The sequence below is a fragment of the Cetorhinus maximus genome, unplaced genomic scaffold (assembly GCF_964194155.1).
Source record: "Cetorhinus maximus unplaced genomic scaffold, sCetMax3.hap1.1 HAP1_SCAFFOLD_926, whole genome shotgun sequence".
In the NCBI taxonomy this organism is placed as follows: Eukaryota; Metazoa; Chordata; class Chondrichthyes; order Lamniformes; family Cetorhinidae; genus Cetorhinus; species Cetorhinus maximus.
The window spans coordinates 8,248-28,286 of NW_027596868.1; the positions used below are offsets into that span (position 1 = coordinate 8,248).

The 20,039-nt window shown below is 45.7% G+C and overlaps 1 protein-coding gene across 1 annotated transcript in view; it reads right to left on the reverse strand.

The window, feature by feature from the left end:
• Positions 1 to 204: 204 nt before the first annotated feature.
• LOC144675275 (zona pellucida sperm-binding protein 3-like) overlaps positions 205 to 20,039 on the reverse strand; it is a 65,403-nt gene continuing 45,568 nt past the window's right edge. The window contains exons 6-7 of the mRNA XM_078536137.1: positions 11,921 to 12,047; positions 205 to 294 (exon numbers count right to left, since the gene is read on the reverse strand). Coding sequence (XP_078392263.1) covers positions 205 to 294; positions 11,921 to 12,047 — 217 coding nt within the window. The remainder of the gene's footprint in view (positions 295 to 11,920; positions 12,048 to 20,039) is intronic.

Sequence of the window (20,039 nt, forward strand, 5' to 3'; positions counted from 1 at the left end):
CCATCCAGGCTGTATGATTATCCAAACCTGTGATTACAGAATCCAGTGAGTCCACACCTCGTGTACAATTGACATTCAGCTGTTAACTAGTGCACCATCCAGATTCCATCACTTACTCATCAAAATACAAGGCTATGACTGTGACATACGCTACAAACTGGCTTGTTCCATGCTCACATCTGATCCAAAACTGCAGATATTTCCTTAGATCTGCAAGTGGATTTCATCGAAATGGAAATTGAAGACATCTTTCATATCGACCGGCTGAATTTCGGGAAGAATAGATGCCAGCAACTGCAACAAGAGATGTCCAATGTTCCTGTATTGCAACAGTTATGGAAGACTGTGATTGGAGGGTGGCCAGAGTCCTTCCAGGATGTTCCAGAGGCTCTAAGACTATTTTGGCCTCACAGAGATGAGCTTGGGATTCCCCAAGGGCCAGAAAGTCCTTGTTCTCTTAGACCTGACATCCTCCAGCAATTGCACCAAGTGTATATGTGGATAGATTGAACCAGGAAACAGGCTGGAGAACAGTATAGTGATCAGGTATGAATCTAGACATCGAATGATAAGAACGTAAGAAACAGGAACAGGAGTAGGCCATTCGGCCCCTCGAGCCTGCTCCACCATTCAATAAGATCATGGCTGATCTTCTTGTGTTTCGATTTCCACATTCCCATCTACTCCCGATAACCTTTGATTCCCTAGCCTAACAAGAATCTATCTACCCCTGCCTTAAAAATATTCAATGACCCCAACTCCACCACCTTCTGAGGCAGAGTCCCAAAGTCGCACAACCCTCTGAGAGAAAAATGTTCTCCTCATCTCCATCCTAAAAAGGTGACCCCTAAATTTAAAACAGTGCCCCCTAGTTCTGGACTCTCCCACAAGAGGAAACATCCTTTCCACGTCCACCTTGTCAAGGCTGTTCAGGATCTTGTATAATTCAATCAAATCACCCCCCTCACTCTTCTAAACTCCAGTGGAAACAAGCCCAGCCTGTCCAACCTTTCCTTAAAAGACAACCCACTCATTCCAGGTATCAACCTAGTAAACCTCCTGTCAACTGCCTCCAATGCATTTACATCCTTCCTTAAATCAGGAGACCAAAACTGTGCAGAGCATTCGAGGTGCAGTCTCACCAATGCCCTATATAACTGAAGCAAAACATTCTTACTTTTATGTTCAGTTCACCCCGTAATAAAGGATAGCGTTCCATCAGCCTTCTTAATTACTTGCAGTACCTGTACACTAAGTTTTTGTGGCTCATGTACAAGAACATCTAGATCCCTCTGCACCTCAGAATTATGCAGCCATTTTCCATTTAAGTCATACTCTGCTTTTTTGTTCTTCCTGCCAAAGTGAACAACTTCACACATCCCACATTAAACTCCATTTGCCAGATCTTTGCCCACTCACTCAACCTTTCTATATCCATCAAGAACCTCCTTATGTCTTCTTCACAAAATACTTTCCTACCTATCTTTGCGTCATCTGCAAATTGAGCTACCAGCCTTCACTCCCCTCATCTAAGTCATTGATGTAAATTGTAAAAAGTTGAGGCCTCAGCACAGACCCCTGTGGGTCTCCACTTGTTCGCATCCTGCCAGAGGGAATGTGAGGCGTGCCAAGTCAACATGCCCTGACATCAGAAGAATCATTATTACCTCACAAGGTACCCACACATCCAATAAACATTTGATGGTCCAGAACCTGAGTATTGCTGAAAAAAAGAGACAGTTTTTGTCAAAGCTTTTCATCTTGCACTGGTCAGGACAATTTGCAAGAATGGCAATATAAGGGAAAAAACAAATTTATACTGTGTGAGCAGAGAGTGCTGATTGGTTAGCAAGTAGACTCTGATGGTAGAGATGCTGCCATGGAGAATGCACCAGGTGATGGTGACTTACAGTTAACTGCTAAGAATTGTTTGAAATGTAAACCAGGTAGCTTGACTCTGATTGATCAAGACATTGCCCTGAGGAATGAACGAGTGAATGGCTGTCACTTATTTTGTTCAGTTAAACAGGCGCAATATGCGTACATGTTCTTTCTGTCTGCAATGAACAGGGCCCTGTGAATAAATATATGTAGCTTCCAGTACACATAAATGGGCCACACTGTGAGGCTGCCTGACAATCTTAAATTCTTAAACTGATCATCAGCATAATTCTTAGCACACTGCTGATTGTTTAGCAAATGTTCTCCAATCGCGAATCATATCTAATGTTGCACATTATGTTTTATGGGCTGGTTGGATCCAGCCTGTACCTTGCCCGTTGTGAACAGTGGATGGGACATGATGTTGATATGATCCGCCAGGTTTTGGGACATACGGCCTACATACCTAGCATCACACTGGCACTGAAACTCATATACCACATTACTCATTTGTGTGATAGGCAAAATGTCTTTTTGGCTTGATGGCAGCATCTTGTTAGTGGCCAATAGCACTCGTGTTGCTATTGCATTGTAGCAGTGTGAAACAACTAGCTTCACCCGCTGCTCAAATTTTGAGATACCTTGCCCTTCTAGAGTAGTGTGAGGTAGATTGGGCACTTTTCACAGCCAAAGGAGACAGTCTTAGGCCCGTTCTTGAGTTTGCGTGATATACAGTGCGAAATAATCTGATCAGGGTAGCCATTATCCTGCAGGATGCCTTTGATGAGCCCTATTTAAGCATCAAGCTTGCATGATGAGCAAATGGCTTGGGCCCTATTTTAAACTTCAAACAGTGCATGGCACTTAAATGTCAATCACCATCAACTGGTGCATTCTCCATGGCAATGCCTCAACCAATCAGAGTCCACTTGACCAGCAATAAACACTCTGTTCTCATACAGTATAAATTTGTTGTTTCCCTTTCATTGCCATTCTTGCAAATTGACCTGACGAGAGCAAGACAAAAAAGTCTCCTTTTTCAGCGATACATCCAATAATTAGAATTTTAACCGATCTCTTCAGCATCCATGGGGTGATTTCTTGGTTGTGATGATTTCGCCAAATGTTCATCAGTTCCATGATACATCCAGCGCAGCCACTGCCAACGCATTGGGTGGAATTTTATGCCGGCAGCATTTTACAGTCACGCCAAAGCTAAGGGACTTTTGAAAGGCTCCCGGCATTTTACAGCCCCACCCAGGCCATGACAGGGCTGTAAAATTCTGCCCACTGAGTTCAATCTTCAGCCTATTTGAGGCACCGTAAGAAGTGGTTTCGGACAACGGAGCCCAATATTCTGGAAAACCACTCAAGGTGATGTCTGAAAAGTGGGGAGTTGACATATTACCTCATCACCCACACTACACCAGGCCCAATAACATGGCCGAATGGATGGTATGCAATGTAAAGTCTTTAATTATAAAATGTTGATCGAATCTTCCAGCACAGGAAGAGGCCATTCTGCCCACTTAGCTTTTCAGGCTCTTTGAAAGAGGGACCCAATTCATCCCATCCCCTCACTCCTTCCCTGTCGCCCTGCAAATTTTTCCTTTTTCAATAAATATCCACGTCCTATTTGAAAGTGAATTATTAAGTGATATTGAATCTTCTTCCATCCCCCTTTCAGACAATCATCATAACATCCTGTGAAAAAAAAAAATTTCTCCCCATCTTCCCCCCGGCACTTTTGACAATTGTTTTAAATGGAGTTGAAAGTTGTATTGGTGACTTCCTGATTCTGGTTGTGGACCTTGCCTGATGTTTGGGGAAGGACCGTACAGATTAACAATGACAAAAGGCCAATTACTGACCTACAGCTGGAGACTGAAAGGTCACCTTTAATGGTCAGAATCACAATGTCAGACCACAGAGCAAGATAGGATCAAACAGCACAGGAGGAAGTCATTTGGCCCATTGTGTCTGCGATGGCTCTTTACAACAATGAGCTGCAGTTCCACTACTTTAGAATGAATCAATATAAAAATATCCGTATAATTCAGGAGACTGGAGGACCCTCTCTAGCCAATAAAAAATCAAAGCAGCAAGTTTGTACAAAGTGACCTGTAAAAACTCCGCTGGACAGAGCTTTGTAATGTAAACTCGGTTTCCAATTGTTGGCTTGTATGCAATGCTGAAAAATTTTATTCACTTAAAGAATGTAAAACGTTAATTTTATTGGATAGTGTTATGATTCCCATAGAGACTGGTAACTTTTAAAAAAGATATGAACTTCCCAGTAAACAACACAAAGAATCACATGACAAGATTTCATGTTTGAAAACCTTTGCTGTAACAAAACACCAAAATCAACCCAGACTAAACAGTACTTAGTAGGAAACTAATACTCCAAACTAGAGAAAAGGTATTCTCCATTAACATCTTAACAGAGCCAAAAACACCACACCACATTTAGACATTACATGGATCTCTCAGCAAAAACGTAATCTTCTTTTTAAAAGCCCAAATCCTTCCTGGTTTTAACAAGATATTTCTCACTGCCCAAGATTTCATTGAAGTCACGTAGCGAGGTCTCCAGGCAGATTTCACAGGAGGTCACATCCCCCTCTCCAAATTAATCTATTTTATCTTGAATTAAAGGAGGAAGTTTAAAACATAACTATCTTCTAAAGTCCACCATTTGCACAAACAGACATGTATGGTAAGCACTTACCCAATTTCTCAACATGCACTTTAAGCAGTTGTGACTCCTCTCTGGGAATGTGCATCAGTAAAATATGATTGTATATGTGAACAGAACTGCAGTGACTACACATTGAGCAGGGTGATGCCGCACAGACTGTTTCACCACTCCTCCAACTACCTTCCACATGATCCATCCAGCACCGGTGTCCAGTGTCAGGAGTGTGTGACATCTGCAACATGCAGTGCTGCCAAACCCCTCGGCTTCCCTGTGAACCCACAGCCTCTACCACCGAGAAGACAAAGGCTTCAAGTGTAGTGGAGAAACTACATAAACATCCTTCCCTGGAACATACACGGCATCTTGACATGTGGGGAATCGTCTTTAGTCAGTGTATAACAGTCGCGTGTGGATGACTGCCTTCAACACAGCACTCATGGTTGAAGTGCACCTGATAAACTCCATCTGATCTTTGAGTCTGATCATTGATGAACAAGAAATGCTGCAAGGAGCATCTCAATCCACAACCCTTGGTGTATTACAGCCTTATCTGAAGTTCTGGAGAAGGAAACAGCCTTCCACTGCTGGACATGCATGGGCACACCCTGGCTCCTGATGGTGTCAATGAGAGCTGGATTTCAGAATGCAGTCTTCAGTGCCAATGGTAAGGACCGCGTTCACTCTGTTAACATTCCCACTGAGGGTGCAAAAACAGACCCAAACATTCTTTGCAATAGATATGTGTGTTTACAACTTGTGTAATTGTGATGTTAGTGTGAGGTCATCCATTTTGGAATTGAAAAAATAAATTCCAAAATGTTCCAAATGGTTAGAAACCAGGAACTGGAGAGGAACAAAGTGGTTTGAGATTCCAAGGACACAAATTATTAAAAGCTGGTGGTCAGGTAAAGGTAGCAATAAAAAAACGATGAGTGGAATGTTGACCCTTACCTCAAGGAAGCTGGATTGTAAAAGGAATGAATTTCTGCTTCAGTTGTATTGAACCTTGGTCAAACCCCATCTGGATATTATATTCAGTTCTGGGCACCCAGCTCAGGAAGTGCCGGGTAGATTCACCAGAATGAAAACGGTGCTTCGAGGGTTAAATTATGAGGAGAGCTTGTATAAGCCTGGCTTGTATTCCATTGAGTTTAGAAGATTGAGCAATGATCAGATTGAGGTGTTTAGAATGTTAAAAGGATTGAAATCGGCCCTCCTGGTACGAAATCCACTTTTACACTCTGTCCCCCTTGTAATGAAGCCCAGCATTCAACTTGCCTTCCTAATTCCTGGCTGGACTTGCATGCTAACTTTTGGAGTTTCATGTATGAGGGACACCCAGTTCCCTCTGTACTGCAGCATTCTGCAGTCTCTCTGCATTTCAATAATATTCTGCTCTTCTGTTCTTCCTGCCAAAGTGGATAACCTCACGTTTTCCCACATTTTTATCCATCTCTGAAATATTGGCCGACTCCCTTAACCCATCGATTTCCCTTTGCCAGGATTTTCCAGCCTCATGTGGCAGTGCCCATCACAGGGGATGGGGCAGGTCAGCCAAAGTTCCATTAACTTTTGGCGGGACCGGAAGATCCTGGTGACAGGTGGTGCTGGAAAATCCTGACCTGTGTGTCCTGGCAATTTGCTTTCCCACCTATCCTTGTATTGGATGCAAATTTGTCAATAATACACTCGGTCCCTTCATCCAAGTCGCTCATATGGATTGTCAGTAGTTGAGATTCCAGCACGGGTCCCTGGGACACTCCTCTAGTGACCGTTAGCCAACTTGAAAATGAGCTAATTCTCCTGACTCTCTTTCCTTTAGTTACCCAAACCTCTATCCATGCAAATATATTACTCCCAACATCAGGAACTCTTGCCTTGGATAATAAGCTTTTATATGGCATCTTATCAAATATCTTTTGGAAATCCAAATACACTACATCTACTGGTTCCCCTTTATCCACCCTGCTTGTTACATCCTCAAACAACTCACATGAACTTGTCCAACACAATTTCCTCTTCACAAAACTAATCTGCCGTTTGTATTCTGATTTTCTCAATTTTCTGCTCCTGCTTCCTTAACAATGGGTTTCAGTGTTGAGGGGAGGCGATGGTGTAGTGGAATTGTCACTGGACGAGTAACCCAGAGACCCAGGGTAATGCACTGGGGACCAGGGTTTGAATCCTGCCATGGTTGGTACTGGAATTCGAATTCAATGAAAAATGTGGAATTAAAAGTCTAACGATGACCATGGTGCCATTGTCAATTGTTGTCAAAACCCGTCTGATCTGCTATCCTTACCTGGTCTGGCCGACATGTGACTCCAGAGCACAACGTGGTTGACTCTTCCATGCAACTCAGTTGTATCAAACCACAACAAAGCACCAAACAAAGGAATGAACCGGAAGGACCACCCAGCATTCCCCTAGGCACCGGAAATGACAACGGCAAACTCAGCCTTGTCAACACTGCAAAGTCCTCCTAACTAACATCTGGGGGTTAGTGAAGCAATGGAATCATACCTTACAGATTAGGTCCCGGACACCACCATCATCATCATCCCAGCAGAAGTGGCGGCACTGTGGTATACAGTCGGGAGGGAGTGTCGACTCTGGACCCATGAAGTCTCATGGTATCAGGTCAAACATGAAGGAAACCTCCTTCTGATTACCACGTTCCCTCCTCCCTCGGCTGAAGAATCAGTGCTCCTCCATACCGAACACCAAATGGAGGGAGCACCTCGGGAGGGTGGCAAGGGCACAGAATGTACTCTGGGTGGGGGACCTTAAAGTCCATCACCAAGAGTGGCTCATTAGCACCACCTCTGGCTGAGTCCTAAATGCCATAGCTGCTAGACTGGGTCTACGGCAGGTGGTGAGGGAACCAATAAGGGGAAAAAAAAATACTTGACCGCATCCTCACCAACCTGCCTGTCGCAGATGCATCTGTCCATGATAGTATCGGTAGGAGTGACCATTGCACAATCATTGTGGAGACCAAGTCCTGCCTTCACATTAAGGATACCCTCCATCGTGGTGTGGGACGCGACCACTGTGCTAAATGGAATAGATTTCAAACAGATCTAACAAATCAAGACTGGGCTTCCATAAGGCGCTGAGCGCCATCAGAAGCTGCAGAATTGTACTCGAACACAACCTGTAACCTCATGGCCCTGCATATCCCCCACTCTACCATCATCACCAAGCCAGGCGATTGACCCTGGTTCAATGAAGAGTGCAGGAGGGCATGCCAGGAGCAGCACCAGGTATACCTAAAAATGAGGTGTCAACTTGGTAAATCTATAACACAGGACTACTTGTGTACCAACCAGCATCAGCAACAAGTGATAGACAGAGCTAAGCAATCCCACAACCAACGGATGAGATCTAAGCTCTGCAGTCCTGCCACATCTAGTTGTGAATGGTGGTGGACAATTAAACAACTCACTGGAGGAGGCAGCTCCATAAATATCCCCATCCTCAATGATGGGGGAGCCCAGCACATCAGTGAAAAAGATAAGGCTGAAGCATTTGCAACAACTTTCAGCCACAAGTGCTGAGTGGATGATCCACCTCAGCCTCCTCCGGAAGTCCCCAGCATCACAGATGCCCGTCTCCAGCCAATTCGATTCACTCCACGTGATATGATGAAACAGATGAAGACCCTGGATACTGCAAAGGCTATGGGCCCTGACAATATTTCAGCAATAGTACTGAAGACTTGTGCTCCTGAACTTGCCATACCCCTAGCCAAGCTGTTCCAGTACAGCTCAACACTGGCATCTACCCGGCTATGTGGAAAATTGCCCGTGTATGTCCTGTACGCAAAAAGCAGGGCAATCCAACCCAGCCAATTACCGCCCCATCAGTCTACTCTCGATCATCAGTAAAGCAATGGAAGGAGTCATCAACAGTGCTATCAAGCAGCACTTGCTGAGCAATAACCTGCTCATTGATGCCCAGTATGGATTTCGCCAGGGACTCTCAGCTCCTGACTTCATTACATCTCCAGAACCTGTGGAATTTTGTAAGATGACAGCCCATGCATAAACTCTCTCTGCAGTCACTTCTTATAGGACCCTAGAATGCAGGCCATCAGGTCCAGGGGACTTGTCAGCTTTAAGTCCCATTAATATTCCCATTACTCTTTCTTTCGTGATAGTGGTTGTTTTAAGATCCCTGCTCCCTGTAGCCCCTTGACCTTCCACTATTATTGGGATGTTGTTCGTGTTGTCTGCCATGAAAACAGATACAAAATACTTTATTCATTCATGAGGTTTGGGCATCACTGGCTCAGCCAGCGTTTATGGCCCGTCCCTCATTGCCCTTGTGAAGGTGGTGGTAAGCTACCCTCTTGAACCACTGCAGTCCCTGTGGTGTAGGTACACCCACACTGCTGTTAGGGAGGGAGTTCCAGGATTTGGACCCAGTGACAGTGAAGGAACGGCAATATATTTCCAAGTCAGATGGTGAGTGGCTTAGCAGGGAACTTCCAGTTGGTTGTGTTCCTATTTATCTGCTGGCCTTGTCCTTCTAGATGGTAGTGGTCGTGGATGTTGAAGGTGCTGTTCTAGGAGCCTTGGTGAGTTTCTGCAGAGCATCTTGTTCACTGTGTATTGGTGATGGAAGGAGCGAATGATTGTGCATGGGGTGCCAGTCAAGTGGGCTGCTTTGCCCTGGATGGTGTCAAGCTTCTCGAGTATTGTTGGAGCTGTACTTGTCTAGTCAAGGGGAGATTATTCCATCACACTCCTGACTTGTAGATGGTGGACAGGCTTAATGGAATCAGGAGGTGAAATACTCACTGCAGGATTCATGGCTTCTGACCTGCCCTTTTAGCCACAGTATTTATGTGGCTCGCCCAGTTCAGTTTCAGGTCAATGGTAACCCACAGGATGTTGATAGTGGGGAATTCAGTGGTGGTAATGCCATTGAATTTCAAAGGGAGATGGTTAGATTCTCTCTGGTGGGAAGTGTTCATTGCCTGGTACTCATGTGGCACGAATGTTACTTGCCACTTGTCAGCCCAAGCCTGGATATTGTCCAGGTTTTGCTGCATTTGGACATGGGCTGCTTCAGTATCTGAGGAGTCCTGAATGATGCTGAATATTGTGCAATCATCAGTGAACATCCCCATTTTTGACCTTATGATGAAGGGAAGGTCTTTGATGAAGCAGCTGAAGATGGTTGGGGTTTGGACACTGCCCTGAGGACCAAGGCTGTAATGAGGTCAGGAGCTGAGTGGCCCTGGCAGAACCCAAACTGAGTGTTAGTGAGCAGCAACAGTGCTATCAAGCAGCACTTGTTACAACCCCTTCCATCACTTTGCTGATGATCGAGAGTCGACTGATGGGGCAGGAATTGGCTGGGTTGGATTTGTCCTGCTTTTTGTGGACAGGTCACATATGGGCAATTTTCCACTTTGCTGGGTGATGCCAGTGTTGTAGCCGCACTGGAACAGCTTGAAGAGGGGAACGGCAAGTTCTGGAGCACAAGCCTTCAGTACTATTGCTGGAATATTGTAAGGGCCAGTGCAGATGCAGATCCAGGGCCTTCAGCCATTTCTTGATATCATGAGGAGTGAATCAACTCGGCTGAAGACTGGCATCTGATGCTGGAGACCTCAGGAGGAGGCTGAGATGGATCATCCACTCGGTCCTTCTGGCACCACTGATGACAGCAAACCTCAAACACTCCAATACAGTGAGCCCCCTCTCCAGTTGGTGAACATCACCATGGAAGAGAGTGAGGCAGCCTGAGTAAACACCAACACCAGCCAGGCTCAGGAACAGGTCCACAAGGAGGTCCCAGATCTGCTCACATCCCCTCCCCCTCATGCCAGGCCTGCTCACACCCCCTCCCCCACACTGGGTGGCTATAGATACCAAGCCTGGGGTCTGAAGCACCCAGAAAAAAAATGAGCAATTCCTGCTTCTCTCAACCTTCCGTAAACCCATCATTCAGGAGGCCTAGTTCTGTGCTTGGATAGACTAACACCAGTCATTAGGTCCATGGAGATATTTAATTAACAAGGAGAATGCATAGACCATTCAGCTCCCAGACACAAGGTAGAAGGAGTTTCTGCTTTATTGATCATTTGATCACTGTTTGACCTGAGTTTGCTTGTGTTTCCTGTACAGGAGCAAGGCCAGCAATGAACAAAGAAAAGAACAAAGAAAAGTACAGCACAGGAACAGGCCCTTCGGCCCTCCAAGCCTGCGTCGATCATATTGCCCGTCAACTAAAACATTTTGCACTTCCGGGGTCCGTATCCCTCTATTCCCATCCTATTCATGTATTTGTCAAGCTGCCTCTTAAACACCACTATCGTACCTGCTTCCACCACCTCCTCTGGCAGCGAATTCCAGACACTCACTACCCTGTGTAAAAAAACTTGCCCCGCACATCTCTATAGTTTTCTCCTCTCACCTTAAATCTATGTCCCCAAGTAATTGACTCTTCCACCCTGGGAAAAAGCTTCTGACTATCTACTCTGTCCATGCCACTCATAATTTTGTAAACTTCTATCAAGTCGCCCCTCAATCTCCGTCGCTCTAGTGAGAGCAATCCGAGTTTCTCCAACCTCTCCTCATAGCTAATAACCTCCAGAATGAAGCAGAGATCAGGGAGACAGCTGTCACAGTCAGGGCCACGATCAGGACCACCTCAGACTCCACACCTACAAAGCAATGAGAAACCAATGGTTAGTGAAGGAAACACTGAGGGGGAAATGGAAACCAGTAGTCGGCCAACTCACCACCTGGAGACCTCTCCTGCATCCTTCGCTCAGCCTCATTCAGGGACTCTGTTGCCAGCTTGGTCACATCAGTATCCAGAATGAGCAGGGCTCCAAGTGAGGCCTCACCCTCCCACTTTAATCCAGCTTCACTCTCTGCAACATCAAACATTCCAGTTAGAGAGGGGAAAGGGGGACGTCCAACATCTAGAGGATCAATGTCCCACCAGCTTCAGGTACAAGATCTCTCCTTCCTCTGGGACCAAACCACAACTCCTTTGTGGCACCACAGTTACCCACATGGCAACAGGCACAAATGTCAATGCTTGATTCCTCCTTTGGGGTCCAGCTAAACAAGAGAAAGAGCCCATCAACCAGGTTGTGCATCACATCTCCACACAACAAATCCCTGATGGAGAGAGGGGGAACTGACACATTCTGCACCTTCTGGAAAGTACAAGCTTTGTTCCTGGAATCCCTCTGATCCAATGGAGCAACTTTCAGGTGACAGGTGATGAAAATCTGAGGGACACATTCAACACAAGTCATGATTCAGTGACTCCCTCCCAACATGGAGACTCCAATGATCAGCTTCCTCTTACCAAGGAACGGTCATCTCCAAGGAAACGGAACACATCCAGGTCAAACCGGAGCTTGTCCAGCTCCCGCTCGTCTCTTGGCAACACAAAGGTTGAAAAGGAGTCCTCAGCTTTGCTGTCCAGGAGGCAACTGAAGAAAGATTAAAAAGGGACAGGAAGTGAATCAAGTGAAGCCATTGAGATGGGACCAGCTGGAGAAAGCAGAGAGCTCCTTACCCATTGTGGTCAATGAAGCTGTATCTCGGGGTGGAGTCCTTGTCTGGGCTCAATGTAGCTACACAGCGGTCAATGTAGAGCTTCAGGGGCATGTGGTTGGTCATTGAAACAGAGGCCTCAATGTGAATGAGCTCACCCAGGTAGTAGACAGTCGAAGTGCGCTCTGTAAGCCAGTCACCTGAAGTACAAGAGGACAAGGGTTCGAGACAGTGGCTGTAACTCCCAGTGAGTGACTACAGGAAATCACTCCCCATCCACCCATCACATACCATTCATTAGGCGCAGAGAGAATGACAGATGCCCTTCTCCAGACTTGGTGGAGCTGAATGGGATCCAGGTGGGCTTGATGGGGTCACTGCTCACATTGCCCTTCCTGGAAAGGCAGGGGAGTCATTTTAGGACATCTTCAGAGACCACCAGCAGCTGTAGATCTTATTGACAAAGCGAATAAAGATTCTCACCTCAAATAACGACACTCAATGGGAACGACAGCTCCATTCGTTCTCACAATGACAGATCCATGATACTCTGGGGTGTGGTTCAGGTGGGTGGTGTAGATGAGGAAATCTCCAATCATCTGAAAGAATCAGGTGAAGGAATGAAGAGCTGTTCTGAAATGAGAATGTTCTACACAGGGGTTAACAATAAAGTCATCCCATCCCCTGAAAACAATTCTGAGGGGGATTGACAGGGTCAGTGTGAAGAGACTGCTACACCATCACTGGAGAGTTTACTATTAGGGGCTGTCAGTTCAGGTCAGGCGCCAGTCATTTAGGATTAACGTAACAGGGAATTTCTTCATTCAGCAAGGAAAGAATCTTGGGAATTCTATCCCAGTTTGATTTATTTTCACAGGTACAGCTTGGTCTACCCACATTTGTGTTCAGCAGCAAACCGACCCCGGGTCTGGATCATGGGCCTTAAATCACTGTCGGCAGTAGTGTGCTCAGTCCCACATGTAACACTGCCAGAACATCCTGTAGGTCATGCATTTTGTGACTTCACTGCCCCAGAGAGCTGTGAATGCTCAGTTATTGAGTATATTTTAGACAGATGGATTTACTTTGGGGCATCAAAGAATATGTTGTGGGGAGATTGGAGAACAGGCTCGAGGGGCCGTATGGCCTCATCTGGTTATTTGTTGCTTTGTAACCTCAGTGCTTATCAAAGGAGAGAGATCATGCGCACAAGATCAGGGTCCATTAATCGGGAAGTCTCTCAACAAAAGGACAGCTTCAGTTAACAGTAAAAGGAGCCACAAGTGGACAATAACATGGAGCATGGAAATAGAACAGTTTGAAGCCAGGGCCCCATTTATTCCAATGGCAGGGAAACTGGGAAGTGTGGAGTTACTTTTCAGTCAAAGAGGACTTAATTCTTATTCCATTTTCTTCATTTAAGAGACAATCAAATTGGATTAAACTGGACTGAAACTGAAGTCTCCAGTTGAATTGATCTGAATGAGGGGAATAGAGATGAAAATCCTCAAAACAACAAAAGGAAAAGCTTGGAGGATCCAAAGAGAAAGTTCAAGACCAATGGGGCTGATGTCATACGTTGGAGAGACTCAGGAACCAGTTAAAGTAAAGTACATAACAGTCTAGAAAGCTAATTTGTAGTTTTATAAAGCAGGAGACAGCTATCTCCTCAATATCATTGACATCTCACCCAGTGTTGGAATGAAGAGTGGGGAATAACCTACAGCCCAAGCTTAGAGCAAGAGCTGAGGATTCCCATTACCTGCAACCTGCTGCCACACTCATGGAGTCCATAGTCAAAGAGGACAGTGTGGTTCTGAGAGTAGATCCTGGTTGGCCAACAACCTGCTGTCCCCGGGGTCAGGTCAGCAGCTTTGATCAGGTGCCAGGTTCCAAATAAATCCAGCTGGACCCTGAGCAGCAGCTTGTCCTCTCCACACTGCACCATCACAGTCTGCAGTGGAGACACACTTCCACCCTCAGACACACGGAAATGGAAACCAAAGGGAGGGCCAGGAGGAGAGACTGTCTGAGGCACAGGGGTGGCTTTGACTCTGGCCTAGAAACTGTTGCCAAGTATCAGAGCCACAAACAGCTCCAACTAACACCAGCACTGGGAACAAAGCCCTCACTACAAAATCCCCCATGATACCAAACAACTCAACCATCCCTTCAGCCACCGAGCAGCACCTTTTATACACACCAGCTGCACTCACCTGACACCAATGAGACCAGAAGCAGCAACGTTGAACCAATTAACCAGCCCCAATCTCCACAATCTCCACCAATGACAGAACTCATGGGTTTATTACCAGGAGGGCCGGTTTTATTTGGACCAATGGGAATCACTCTGAGTTGCTCTGGTGTCACCTGACTGAATTCAGCTCCACAAGTTCTCATGTTGAAGGCACCATTAATCCAATCATCTCACGTGGTTTTGTTCATTGATCCATGAGGATGACTGGTGGGCACTGCCCACACTGACCCAGGGAGCTTGGCGTGCAGACTGATAAATGGAGTGATGGGAAATGGAGACTCTCACACTGCTACAACAACAACAACAACTTGTAATAAATCCCAGGAAGTTTCGAAATGTAATAGGTTTTGAGCAAGTGGTCGGGGAGAGGTGTGGAAGAACAGAAGGGAAGGTGTGTGATAGGGAGGAGGGCAAGAGAGATTAAAGGATAAAAGGTTTCATGGAATAAAAGCCAAAGGCAGTGGTAATGGGTAAAGGAAAGAAACAGAAGGTGTCCAGATGAGGTGTGAATGGCTGCATAGCAACCGTCTGAATGTAACATGAAGGAATAAAGAAAGAAACGAGACCCAAACAAACCAGCAAAAAAAAACAAAATGAAGACAGAGGGTCTGATCTAAAAGTGTTAGCCTCAGTGCTGAGTCCAGAAGGCTGTCGAGTGTCCAGTCGAAAGATGACGTGCTGTTCCTCGAGCTTGTGTTGAGCTTCATTGGAAAACTGTAGCAGGTCAAGGACAGAAAGGTCAGAGTGGGAGCAAGGTGGAGAATTCAAATGACCAGCAACAGGAAGCTCAGGGTGTTACTTGTGGACTGAACGGAGGTGTCCGCAAAGCGGTCACCCATTCTGCATTTGAACTCCCCAATGTAGAGGAGACCACATCGGGAGCAGTGAATACCGTATACTAAATTGAAAGTAAAGGAAATCGGTGTCCGCAGCATTTTCCACTTGAAAATCTGAACTTTTTCCTCATTTTGTTTTTAATGTCTGTGCTTATCCACAAAACCTCAGGAGATAAGGGTGATCGAGAAACATTTCATGTCAGTTGATGAGTCCTGACTAATAGAAAAACAAAGTTAAACCATCGTTCTGCTGCAATGCTTCCCCTGTCTGAGGAGGGACTGATAAAGATTAGGAACATTGGAACAAGAGGAGGTGGTTTTCCCTCCCACCATTCAGTTAGATCACAGCTGATTGGTCCCTCACCACCATTTACCCACCTTAGCTCCAGATCCCTTGAAATCATTCCTCACCAAAATTCTCCCAATCTCAGTCTTGTTATCTGCAGTTGTCCCAGCATCCACAGCCTTTTGGGGGTAAATTCCCGGTTTCTTTGTGTGAAAAGTTATTTCTTGATTTCCCTCCTAAATGACTGAGCTCAATATGTTCCCTCATTCTTCATTCCCCCAACAGAGGAAATAGTTTCTCCGTATCGACCTCTTCAATCCTTTTAACATTCTAAACACCTCAATCTGATCATTGCTCAATCTTCTAAACTCAATGGAATACAAGCCAGGCTTATACAAGCTCTCCTCATAATTTAACCCTCGAAGCACCGTTTTCATTCTGGTGAATCTACCCGGCACTTCCTGAGCTGGGTGCCCAGAACTGAATATAATATCCAGATGGGGTTTGACCAAGGTTCAATACAACTGAAGCAGAAATTCATTCCTTTTACAATCCAGCTTCCTTGAGGTAAGAGTCAACATTCCACTCATCGTTTTTTTATTGCTACCTTTACCTGACCACCAGCTTTTAATGATTTGTGTCTTTGGAATCTCAAACCACTTTGTTCCTCTCCAGTTCCTGGTTTCTAACCATTTGGAACATTTTGAAATTTATTTTTTCAATTCCAAAATGGATGACCTCACTCTCACCCACATCAAACTCCATCTGCCAAGGTTTTGTTCTCTTACTTCATCTTTCAATGTCTCTCCCCGCCTCCATCTGCACTAATTCCTATTCTCCTAATTCAGTGTCATTTACAAGCTGAACACACAACTCTATCCTGATCCAACTCACTATAAAAATGGTGAATGTTGAGCCACAGTGCAGATTCCTGTGAAACACCCCTTGTCACATCCCATCAATCTGAGACCAGACACTGTATCCCCACTCTCTGTTTCCTACCTCACAACCAATTTCCAACCCACATCTAAAGCTTCCCTCCAATTCCATCTGCTCTTATTATTGCCAATAATCTTTTGTGTGGCACCTTAATATGTTCGTTCTAGAATTCCATATCTCTAACACCCATATACACCAGCACTTTTCCAGCACTTTCTGTTTTTATTTCAGATTTCCAGCCTCAGCTGTATTTTTGCTTTTCTCCATCTAAACCCCTCTGTCTACCTTATTACAGACCTCCTCAGGATGTTCACACTGGTGGCACAATGGTTGCTGGAATGGGCGACTGCTGCGCCCCAGCAGCCAGCTCCTCCTAACCCACCTGAAGGACAACCTAGGGCTGTGGAGGTTCGTGAGGAAGGGGAAGGTTCTGAGAGCACCTCAGACCCTCATCTTCTCATAACTCCCAGCCCCTCCACCAGAGCACTCATGCGCGGTACTTGTCCCAGTGACAATGGCTTCCCCTGCGGAAATGCAGAGGCCGCAGTCTGAATGAGTCCCCAATGGGTAACGGGTCCGTGCTCGATGTAACAGGCCACCACACTCCTCGATGCTGTACAGCACGAGAGGTGAGCAGCCTCCTCCACCTCCTCTGAGGCAACTTGTCCTCAATCACTTCATTAACATCACCCTTACACAAGCTGTAAACACACATATCTATTGCAAAGAATGTTTGGGTCTGTTTTTGCACCCTCGGTGGGAATGTTAACAGAGTGAACGCGGTCCTTACCATTGGCACTGAAGACTGCATTCTGAAATCCAGCTCTCATTGACACCATCAGGAGCCAGGGTGTGCCAATGCATGTCCAGCAGTGGAAGGCTGTTTCCTTCTCCAGACCTTCAGATGAGGCTGTAATACACCAAGGGTTGTGGATTGAGATGCTCCTTGCAGCATTTCTTGTTCATCAGTGATCAGACTCAAAGATCAGATGGAGTTTATCAGGTACACTTCAGCCATGAGTGCTGTGTTGAAGGCAGTCATCCACACGCGACTGTTGGACACTGACTAAAGACGATTCCCCACATGTCAAGATGCCGTGTATGTTCCAGGGAAGGATGTTTGTGTGGTTTCTCCACTACACTTGAAGCATTTGTCTTCTCGGTGGTAGAGGCTGTGGGTTCACAGGGAAGCCGAGGGGTTTGGCAGCACTGCATGTTGCAGATGTCACACACTCCTGACACTGGACACCGGTGCTGGATGGATCATGTGGAAGGTAGTTGGAGGAGTGGTGAAACAGTCTGTGCAACATCACCCTGCTCAATGTGTAGTCACTGCAGTTCTGTACACATAAACAATCATATTTTACTGATGAACATTCCCAGAGAGGAGTCACATCTGCTCAAAGTGCATGTTGAGAAATTGGGTAAGTGCTTACCATGATTGTGTATTTTTGTGAATGGTGGACTTTATGAGATGTTAATGTTTTAAACTGCCTGTACAAAGCAAATCTGTCTGTATCATAAGAGACACTTCCAACTGAAACAATCCCATCAAATTAACAGGGAATCAAGTACATGTTTAAGTTTTAAACCTGGACACATTCCCTCTGTAGGAGCTCGGTGGTTTATTTTTAATGGTGAAACACAGCAGATTATTTGATTATCGAGTGTGGATTGGAGCAGCATTTTCAATAAGATGCCGAATTCTTCATTTTGCCCCCTTCCTGGTTGTGTCAGCTGGTGGACTTTCTACTGCCAGACACTGCCCTCTGCCTCCAGCTTATGGGCTCCCTGATCTCACTCAGAAACAGGCAGATGTTGTGATTTCAATCACTACAAAACAGAATTGGCAGTGGAGCTGTATCCGTTTTCCTGAAAACAATGCAGCTGTTTCTGCAGGTTGCACTGCACATGGACAACTGGCTAATAGGAACCATTTTAGAAAATAAACTAGATTAAACTAAACCAAGTAATTTGTATGGTATTTGTACAGTTAATTAATAAACATTTCAAATTTCAAAATGCATTTCAGAAAGAGCTGTAACAGCTCAGATTAATATTAAAATAGTGCCTGTTGCGATGTGCAAAGCTTGTTTAGTTTGCTGACATTTTATAATTAAAGACTTTACAGTGCAGACCATCCATTCCGCCATACTATTGGGCCTGGGGTAGTGTGGGTGATGAGGTAATATGGTCAACTCCCCACTTTTCACACATCACCTTGAACGGTTTTCCAGAATATTGGGCTCCGTTGTTCGAAACAACTTCTTACGGTGCCTCAAATAGCCTGAAGATTGAACTCAATGGGCAGAAAATTTCGGCCCCGTCACGGCCATAAAAGTGCCCATCCAGGTTCATTTTAAAGGATGTGAGGTAACCCGCCTCCACCATCCTCCCAGGCAGCAAATTCCAGACCGTCACAACCCTCTGGGTAAAAAAGTTTTCCCTCACATCCCCCCTAAACCTCCTCTCCCTCACGACTGACCTTTCAGCTATGGGGAACAGCTGCTCCCTATCCATCCTCTCCATGCCCCTCATAATCTTGTACACCTCGATCAGGTCGCCCCTCAGTCTTCTCTGCTCCAACGAAAACAACCCAAGTCTATCCAACCTCTCTTCAAAACTTCAATGTTTCATCCCAGGCAATATCCTGGTGAATCTCCTCTGTACCCCCTCCAGTGCAATCACATCCTTCCTATAATGTGGCGATCAGAACTGCACACAGTACTCCAGCTGTGGCCTCACCAAGGTTCTATACAATTCCAACATGAAATCCCTACTTTTGTAATCTATGTCTCGATTGATAAAGGCAAGTGTCCCATATGCCTTTTTCACCACCCCACTAACATGCCCCTCCGCCTTCAGAGATCTATGGACACACACACCAAGGTCCCTTTGTTCCTCACAACTTCCTAGTGTCATGCTATTCATTGAATATTTCCTTGTCAAATTACTCCTTCCAAAGTGTATCACCTCACACTTTTCAGGGTTAAATTCCATCTGCCACTTATCTGCCTATTTGACCATCCTGTCTCTATCTTCCTGTAGCCCAAGACACTCGACCTCACTGTTAACCACCCGGCCGATCTTGCCACCATTCGCCACTTCTGTCTGCTTTCTGTCCCATAGCCAGTGTCATATCCACAATGTCACTGCCCCTTTAATCTATGGCTTTCACTTTCCTAACATGTGACAATTGAAAGTCCATATACATAACATGAACCAGGCTGAGCTCATCAACCCCCTCCATTACTTCATCAAAGAACTCCAAGTTGGTCTGACACGATTTCCCATGAACATAGCTGTGCTGCTGCTCATTTATTAACTCATGGGGCAGAATGTTCTGGGTGACGAACAGGGGGGTCGGGCCCCACACATCAGCATTTAAAATGGCGCTCGGTGACGCCGGGTGAGAGTCCTGATGTCACCTCGCGCCATCGCGATATTTCGCTGGGTGGGCGCGCGATGAAGTGTGACACTCACCTGCCATTAATTAAAGGGCTTGTTAAGGCCCTTAACGCCGATTTTGAGGTGCCCGTGTGATCTTCGGCTCGGTGCACGGGCACAACGGGCAGGTGGGTAAGTGAATTTTTAATGAAACTCATCCACG